Source organism: Opisthocomus hoazin, chromosome 1 (genome assembly GCF_030867145.1).
Source record: "Opisthocomus hoazin isolate bOpiHoa1 chromosome 1, bOpiHoa1.hap1, whole genome shotgun sequence".
In the NCBI taxonomy this organism is placed as follows: domain Eukaryota; kingdom Metazoa; phylum Chordata; class Aves; order Opisthocomiformes; family Opisthocomidae; genus Opisthocomus; species Opisthocomus hoazin.
The window spans coordinates 132,298,755-132,308,567 of NC_134414.1; the positions used below are offsets into that span (position 1 = coordinate 132,298,755).

Consider the following 9,813-nt stretch of genomic DNA (forward strand, 5'->3'; position numbering starts at 1 on the left):
ACATCTCCCACGTTGCTGGGGCCACACATGCTTGCTGTGCTTTGTGACACCCTTTCGAGGACCTTCAGAGTTAAGCAATGATGGAGACTCTGAGTTGCTATGGTATCACACCAAGTAAGGCAGTTTGGCTTTCATTCAGAGGATTTCAGCAGGACTTTGATGGGAAGTTGCTCTGTTTTTTGACACACAGGCCATGGGGAACATATGGCTAAGACTCTGTGTAAACATGTTGGATAGCTGCAGATGATTGGTGTTATCCTGATGGAAGAAAGATTGATACACAGAAATGTAGGGAATAGTTATACCTGTTGCAAGATGAGCATTTTTCTGCATTAATCCATGTGAAGTAGAACCCAACCTGTGTTTCTTCGTCGTCTTCTGCCTCTCCCCCTTCCCAGTTATGTGCATTTCCACTGCTCAAGTCCTTGTCCTCCTGGGAGATATTCTAGCTCTTTTGCATAGGTGCAATAATGGGAACATTTAGTTCCTTCTTTGCCTTTACACTTCCTCTCAGATCCTCAGCATTTGCCCGCGATTTCCCATTCCCACCGATCAGCATCTGATATTCCTGCCCATACTTGTCTTTGTGGGAGGTTCTTCCTTCTCCTTTTCTTTCCCCACCTGCTCTCATTCAGTCTGAGAAGTCCTGTCCTCTTTCCCTCTCTCTTTCCCCTACAACAGTTTATATTTTCTTCACACCACTACTAATACACTCTAGTTTTGATGGAACAATATCTTGAGAGAAATGTCACTGATGGACCCTTCTCTCTTTGGTGGATTGAAAAAAATTTAGCTAACATAGCACTCTCATATTTACATGCAAACTTTAGGAAGATTTGGTTACTTTTGATCCTGATTCTATCTTCTCTTGAAAAGTTTGTTTAAAAAAAATAGTATTTGGAGTTGCCTTAAAAAGTACTTAGTTGGAGAGTATAACTGGACATAAGTCATGTCTTATAATTAAATTGCCATCTTGCTTTAAAAACATTCAATGTAAAATTTGAAATATACTTTTAAGCTCATGTTCACTTCTCCCTCTCTACTTCTGTCTCATATGCACAAAGCCTTGCGGTCTGTTATTCAACCTCAGTATTGGGTTCAGCAAAAGAAGGATAATAGTGACGCTGAAGTACTTTTCTTTAGCTTTGAGATAACACAGATTTTTTTCCCCTGATTGTCAAGTCTAATTGTCAAGCCAAATCAAGATATTCCTCCAAAAATGAAGAGATGCTCTTAGAAATTGGAGTGCTTATTTGTCAGCTCATATAAAATCTTTTCTTCTCTTTCCTTTTCTAAGTTGGCCTCTTTCCTACAAGTAGAAAGTAGTTCCTCAAGGGAAACAAACAACCACTCTCCCCGCACACCTTTTTAGTCAGATGTACTATGTGCTCTGAAAACAACACTTCATATGTGAGGATTTCTTCCTTCTCTGTTGAATTCACTACCCCTGTCACAGCAGATTCTGCAAACCAGCATGGTGATTAAAAACTCTGATTTATGGCCAAGTAAAACAATTGCTTCTTTCCCTAGACCCACTCTGTAGCACTTTTGTTAAAGAGGATAATTCAGTATTCAGAATTAAAGTCACTGGGTTCCCCTCACTCATGACAACCTGACATTGCTAAGAAGAGAGGAAGATACCTTTTAGGTGAATGCAGAAGAGCACGAGAAATCAGCTGGGACTGTGTGGGATTAAACTTGGCAATAGATAGGTTGTTTTGTTTTACTAGTTGGCTCAAGTTGCGACGCATGATGAGTTGCCTTTTGGATGTGATACTGGGAGAAGGGGAGGTGAGCTTACTGGTAGATGGAAGAGTGGGGAGATTGGTGGTGGTGAGGGTCAGGTGCTGTTGAATTGGAAGTTACCCTTCCCTTCCCTCATTTACATCTGTTGGAAATGACTGTGGTGTTTCATAGAAAGTAGGTAACTATACAGCCTTATTTTGGGTGGAGTTCCGTGCAGTAACAAGGATATGCTAGCTGAGACTCTTCACATCCTGCTGTAATTGCTGTGGAAAGCCTCTCCTTTGCCAAACCTTCTTCTGATCTGGTTCATGAGTGTTGTACAGCTGAGTTCTGTCACGGCAAGCAACCAACGTGTGCATTCATGTTATCAGTTTAGTTCAGGTCAGGACTGCTTTCCTTCGTCACCAATGAGCATTTATCTGTGAGATCAAACCAGAGATGGTTTGAAATAAAATTCGCATGTGAATTTTGGGTCTGTGCAGGAACTGTTTCACCTTACAGATCCACTTAAATTGTGCCATGTTATTTGCAAACATTGGTACAGCCAGCCTCAGTGAGCAAGTGTGTACCTCAATGACTCAACAGTTGCCTTCCAGACTGAAGACAGATATCGCTTGCAACAGTGTAATTGTTTTGAGCAATGGCATCAGTTGTGGTGACACTTCATAGTTATGCCTGCATCTTAATTTTGCTTTTTGCTAGACAAAGCCCCAGAGTGTTGTGCCCAATTTAATGCTAGTGCTGTGTTGTAAACCTGTTTCTGAGGCCCTGTGTCCCTCAGGTACATCAGGAATTAGCCTGAGCAGCATGCCGTCCTGAGGATGACAATCCAAAGAGGAAGCCTGTTCACTACAAATATGCTCAGGGAAGCCCAAGTCAAGATGCAGTGAAGTGGTGCTGCCAGAGCCCGCGCTGAGCCCCTGCCACACTGACTGGGTAGCACTCCCCAAAGCTCTCTGGAAACATTCAGAGTCTGACACACAGCTCAGTAGTCAATGGGTCATGCTGCAGTAAGGGCAATTTGTTCCTTATAAGAGGGTAACCCGAGAGTGTCATGCTATGTACTTCAAAAAAATCCTACTGTTTTGCTGTGGAGCAGATGGCTTCTGTAAAACTTGCATCATTAATTACTTTAAAGCTATCTCTCTCCAGCCTGTCACAACAGAATGGATGTATATATTATGGAGATATGTCAGACATAGCAAACTGACCCAACAGAAGTAACGCTGTGTGCTTTCATCCACAGTCCTCCCTGCAGTGCATATGGAAAGAGGTGTCCTAACCTCACGCAGCCAGGAAGACCACAGTTAAAGAGTGTGGGATGCATTTTTTCATAAGACATTAGATAGATACACTGTTTTCCTGGAGCGTTGTTTCACTAAAACCAGTTACGTGCACTATCCAAAACTTAATTTCCTTTTTGTACAGCTATGCAAGGGATGCCCTGTCCTGCTCTCCTGAGCTATTTTTGTGAAGTGTCCTCTGTGCAGTTTGGTTAGCTAATTTAATGGTCAGTCTGTTACAGATGAGTGGGGAGAGATAAGTGGCTGAGGGCAGGCTGAGGACACTTGAAACACTGGCACGCAGATGAAGGGAATGACTTTTCTGTGTTTGATAGGGCCATGCCAGTCTCCAATGGCCACTTCTATGAGGAGTCTCCACTATCTGTTGTGGGGTGGTGAGATGTGTTGTTGTGACTTCCACATGCCAAAGGCAACCTTACTCATCTTCAGCTATCTTTTTCTTGCATTTAGGGGTCAGTGCTGACTTTCTTTCTCCTCCCTGCCCAAAGGGAAAGCAAGGCCCTAATTACCCTGTTGATTTCTTGCTGATGGACACTGATGAGGCCTCCCTATCCAGAGAAACACCTCTCTTCTCCTCACATGCTCCCACTGGACTCAGTCCATTGCAGCTGTGCTAATAGCTTGTAGCACTATCCCTTTAACACAAACCTAGGGCTTTGAAGAAAATTAACTTGTTTGCGTAGACAGAACAAATGGGAACATTTTGAAAGGGCAGCTTGATTATCGGGTTTGGGTAACACAGCCTCAGATTTGAGACTTGGCACTGGTCAGAGATTGAGAACAAAACCAGTTCCTTGCAGATGTACCGGGGTGTGCTGCCAGCGCCTGAACAGGAGGCTCCTGCAGACACTTCCTTTGCTTATGAGTCTGTCTTTGTGCCCAGTTTGTGGGAAATAGGGTTGCGTGTCTACCTGAAGGATCTGCATGTGTGTGTTTGTGCACTTAAAGAGAAGGCAAAGGAGACTGAGAATGGGAGTGGGGAGGGAGAATCTAGATATCTGTTTTTTCATAGTCCCATTCAAACACTTTCTCAGAAGTCTAAACATGGAAAAGAGGCAATAAACATGTCCACTTGTCTGGAAATGTTTCTGCTTTGTGCCTTATGGGTAACTGGAAGTACATTGGGGATATGGCACAGTTCCATCTGTATTATGTGGTGTAAAACAAACGTTTTCTCCTGGAAGGAAGAGTTGCTTGCCTTTCACTTGCAAGCTTTTGTTCGTTTGTTTGTTTGATCCCTGTCCTTTGGTAATTTCAGGCAAGAAAAAATAGTTTTTCTTCAGTATATTGTTCAAAGACTGGCCTGTGCAGACAACTGTAGTATTTGTCAAAGCAGTTCAGAACAGTCTTACCTGCAATCACTCAGATCTTACATTTTCTTAGGTGGTGAGATAATTACATGAGGTCAAACTTCCTCCAGTGCAAATAGAGCTAAAACCACAAGCTTTATTCTGTCTGAAGAGCCAAGACTCCTTGAGATGTCACAGCATATAAATAATTAGGAGGACTGTGTAGAATCAGGGGGTGTCCTGAAGATTTATCCCTGCTCCAGACATGAATATTTCCAAATCATCCAGAGACAAATTCTACTTGCAGTATTGAATAGCATCTTGGTTAGCAGGTAGCCTCTGCAGAGGCAGTAGGGCCAGGAGTGAGGTGTTGGGACACATTCAACAAAGCCTCTGCACACATACTTAACTTTCAATATATACACAGATTAATGAAGCTGGGAAGGCATCACTGACCATCTCATACAATCTCTTGCCAAAATTTTCTCTGTGTCTTAAAACAAGTTCGCAGGTTTCTCATGTCCCCAAAATAAAAGAACATGCTCTCTTCAGAAGTGCATGTACACGTATGCTTAACTTCAGGGACGCCTTTATTAAGGGAATCACTTATAGTTAGATGTATTCTGAGATGCCGGTAAGTAATTCAGGACATCTGTCAGAGGTGATTGGTCTGCATGAGTCTGCTTCTGGAGAGAGATGGGGTGCCCCAGAGGGCAGTTTTTAGAGTACCTGTTTCTCTCCATTGACTCTGGAAGGGGGAAGAGGTCATCAATTAGGCATTGTGTGCCTAATGTGGATCTGTGTCATTGCCCTCTTTCTGTTGAATAGTTTTTTCATATCTGTGAGATACAAAGTCTTACGGGTTTACTTCTAGAAGTCCATATAATACCTGGTGTTAGTGTAGGAAGCAATCTTACCTAAACCATCTCTGCAGTGGTTCCCTGCTGCCCTCCAGTCCCCCCAGCTCTCCCATCCCTATGCTCCCCACATCCATTTCTGCCATGTCCCCTCCAGTGCTAACAGACAAAGAAAATAATGAGTTGGAGACCCTTTCTTCTCGCTGCTTTATATTCCCACTTCATTTTCTCTCTGAAGCTTTTCTTGTATTTTTGTCTTTTCTGAAGAAATCTCTCTTGGGTTTGTCTCTGTTGTGCAGCTGCACAACAGTCAGGAATGGTGATTTGTGAAATGCCATAAACATCATTTGTCAGAGGTCAGTTTTTGGTGCTTCTGCCAGACTCAGTTTTCTGGGACATGGCTGAGAAACTGGAAGGAATTCAGAGGACAGCTGTATGTATGATCAGTGCTTGCTGAGGAGCATTGGAATATAAAACTTCCAAAGGAGAACTAGGAGAACAGAGATGTGTTCAGCCTGAAAGCAAGGGCATGAGTGAAAGTGTGCGGGTGAGGGAAGGGCATAGCTGCTACCAATTAATAAGCTGAAGAGATTTTACGAAGGATGCATTTTGCTTGTTCTCGTTACTCACTGAAGGTAGGGTAAGCAATAGAAAGGCTCAGTTATAGTAGAGGAAATGTAGCTTAAATTTTCAGAAAAACTTGGCAGCTTTGTAGTTATTGGTGGTACAAGCCATTGAATCTCCCTGGATGTGATGTGTTAAGGTGAGACAAAATACCCTGTGAGGCAGAGCTGAAGAAGGAATATTGCAGTCCATCCTACCAGGATGGGGAATGGACTAGCGAGTCCAGAGGAGTGCTGTGTCTATTGACATGAGGATGACGTATTGCTCACCAACAGATTGGTTTGTCAGGAGGTCAGCAGGGAAACAGAGGTGGTCAAGCAGGAACTAATGGTACAGAGACTGTGACTCATATTTTTGCGGTCCCTCTTGATTACTGAGTGAATCTCTTTAGAATTGGGAATGACTACAAACAGCACTGAGCTGGGCATAGAAGTGAGAGAGAAAAGAGAGGCAGCTATGAGAAGTCAGGCTGCCAAGAGAGAACGTGTGGGATTGTCAAAGGCCCCACAGGCTATATCTGTGCCGTCACGTTAATTTGAGGTTTGAGTTTGCACTCAGACACTCCAGGCTGTCTGCCTGCTGGCCCACACTTTCACTCCAGTCTGGGATGAGCCTGCTGGTTCTTGGGCAGCAGCGTCTGGGCACAGCGAGGAACATGCTGGCTTACAGTGAGCGTCTCTCAGTAAAGCTCAGCACTGGGTGCAGAAAACTGCAGAACACAGCCAGGCACAGCTAGCTAAGATGTGTGGAAATAGCCCAAGTAATTAGGAGCACAAATTCACCTTTGAAACAGGGTATGCATTCCCTAAACACTTTGGTGTATTCCCCTCTTCCTCAAAAACAGATGAAAGAAAGAAGGAGATCTATGCAGAGAAGACATGGATGTAAGGATGTTGGACTGGAAACGTAAGCTAGGAAAGGAATAACTGAAATAATAGGTCCAAAAGGTAGAAAAGAGAGTGAAACAGAGTTAAACATGTTAAAGAGAGGTTGGAAAAGAAAAACATTTGGAGAAAAGATAGGGTTTGCAATAGGAAAAAATGTGGGCAGGAAAGAGGACAAAATGGAAAGATTTTTTTAAGAGGTCACGGAAATGAGAGTCAGATAATACACTGTGGATGTGGTCATGCTAAGCATACGGAGCATGGTGATGAATGTGGCCCCATGGTCAGACAGCAGAAGAGAATGTTCTGTATAGACTTACACAGTATCTTGTTTGTGAGAAGAGAATTTCAGCAATTGCTGCCAGCAATTTTTAGAAAGAGAATAACGATTTTATTTTGAACAATAGTAAGGTCTAATTCAAAATTACTATGCAATAAATCAAAATTGCATCAATGTATGAAAAATGAAGAAGTCATCCAGTATTATTACAGTGTCTTCTTTCTGCCAGTTTTGCAGCCCTCCCCCTTTCTTTTCAGTTCTTATTCCAAAATTAAGTATAGGGTCAATCTTTTTTTCCCTAGCAATTGCATCAGCCATAGGAGTGTATCACGTGGTAAATGAAAGAGTATGAATAATTCAGAACAAAATTTTGAATCATTTAAAAAGCAGAAGCTTCACATTTCATTGTTAACCTATTCCCACATAATGTGAAATCTACGAAAATCACATTGCAATTCCTGGAGCAAAACCATTTCAAGGATTTGGAAATATTCTTGCATTCATTTCATTCTATCCGAAGAATATTTCAAATTCAGTTTTTCAAAGCTATGTTTCATGTTTTGTGAAAAATTCAGAGAATAAGTAAATACTGGGTATGTGCTGCCTAAAAGTGAAACACTACATGTTTCCAGAAATTATTGTAGCCATAAAGCGTGATCACTTTTGCCTTGAAGGTTGATGGAAGATGTAACGTTTAGTTAACCAAAACTGACTATATTAGGGGATTAACATGATCTTCTGCTATCATTATCATGCATATATATGTCACCATCATTGCTTGTTAGTGTGGATTTTTGGCTCCTGTAATACCAGTATGACTAGAAAACAGCCTTTGACTGGGCCTAAGCCAAAAAGCTTAGCAACAAAAACACAAAGAGAAAAGCCAGTGCAATACAGAGATGAATTTTTTTTTTTTTTCTGGTGACAAGAGCAGAATGTCGGAGTGAGGAGTTTTACAATTTTTTCCCCAGTCTAGTCACTGATTCAGAGTGTGGCCTTTCAAGAGGGACCTTATCCTCTCCTCACTGAAGGTTCATGCCTCATTTTCCTCATCTGTGAAACAACAGTAGCAAGACCAAACCACTTTGCAGCTGAGGCTGTGAGTGACCAAACTGCACAGCATTTCTAACGCACACTGAGACCCTCCAGCAAGAAACTGCTACAGAGAAGGCAAACGTGATGCTGATCGCCTCACACACATGCAGGACGATTGATAAGTCTCAGGCAGCTGTTCAGGGCAGTGAAGCTGCTGGTTATGATGTCATTAATATGCGTTTGCATTGCTCTGACTGCAGTATTAGCACCCGCATTCCACAGAGGGTATCAGGGCTGCGCCCTCCAGGGATGGTTGGGGGTATCCTACCATTCGGTTCCCGCCCTGTTGATCTCTTCCCACCAGCACTCTGTCGGCTCACCGAGGCTCTGGGCTGCCAGCATGCAGGCGTAGTTCCACAGTCTGTCGGAGCCTTCCTTCTTGCTGAAAACACTCCTGACGGCCACGATGACCTGCCCGTGAGGGCACTGGAAGTTGAAACCCTGCCGGTACACATTGACCCATTCATCATTATCTCCATAGTTATAGGGACCGTAGTAATAGTCGCCATACTGGCCCCATGCCACAGTCACCAGAGGCAGGAACACACAGAGAAGGACGAGGTCCATCCTGAGGATGTTTCTGGCTTAGAAATGCCCCACTGGTTTGTCGGGCTGGCCCTTTTATATCGCCTCTAACATTTGGCTTCCAGATGTTACGCTTCCAGATCCAAGTGCAATGTGTCATTGCTTAGCAAACCTTCTCTGAGTTACAGACACGTCCAATTACTTTTAAGGTGGAATTCTGCAAGAACAGTAAGTCTGCAGGCCCTAAAAGCAGGGTCTTCCCACCACCACAAACCATCTGTGATCCCTTGCTGCGGAGCTACTGTATACACAAGATACACATTGTAGTACAACTGTCACAGGCATCCCACTTTTATCCTGAAGACAGCAATTAATTTTTTAAAATACTATTAAAATTTAGTAGATATCTATTACAATATTTAAATGTAATTTAATATAATGAATATAGTTTCTATTGTATTTAATAGAATTTAATTTAATTTAATTTAATTAAAGCTCTATCTGAAGTTGCCATTTTTCCATCATCAGTAACATGCAACAAAATATGATCATATGTGTATCTCCCCACCCTCTTTTCCTTAAGTACGTGTGACATGATTCTGCCAGTCCCTAGAAAGAAGGGAATTGGGCAAGGTGGGGGAATTCACTGCTCCTGCTGTAAAAAATCCTTGAGACATTTTTGTTTGGTTTGGTTGGAGGGGAGGTGGAGCCCGAATGACTGAGACTTTGGCTTGGCATGGAAAGAGCCCACCCTGCGAAGCAGGGCATCGGCTCCTTCCATTCAGAACTGATTTTGTTATGACTGTGTGTGAGCACTATAAAACTGTGGACTTGGCAGATGTTTTAATATGAGAATAAAGCATACGGGCAAGTTACAATGACACAAGCTTCATGTGTCACCATAGCCTATTGAAATGTTTGAGCAAGGGCCTTTAAGCTACCTTGCATTTATTGTGGTCTAGAAACATGGGGCTACTGCTGAGGAACTGCTGTGCTGCAACTTCAAAACCTGGCTTGCCACTTGGAAATGTGTTTGTATATCACATCCTCAGACAATTTCTTTATAAGGAAACCATCCTGTTCAGGAGAGCATGGAACAGTGTGCTTTACTTCACTGTGTACTTGACCCGTAAGAAACTGTGGGACTTGAGCATGTTTTAATAATAAGACTGTCTAAAGTCAGTCTGACACAGTCTACGTATGCGTATG

At 42.7% G+C, this 9,813-nt stretch overlaps 1 protein-coding gene across 1 annotated transcript in view; it reads right to left on the reverse strand.

The window, feature by feature from the left end:
* The window catches only part of DPT (dermatopontin), a 28,236-nt gene extending 19,578 nt beyond the window's left edge, over positions 1 to 8,658 (reverse strand). The window contains exon 1 of the mRNA XM_009939456.2: positions 8,348 to 8,658. Coding sequence (XP_009937758.2) covers positions 8,348 to 8,646 — 299 coding nt within the window. The 5' untranslated portion in view covers positions 8,647 to 8,658. The remainder of the gene's footprint in view (positions 1 to 8,347) is intronic.
* Between the last annotated feature and the right edge of the window lie 1,155 nt (positions 8,659 to 9,813).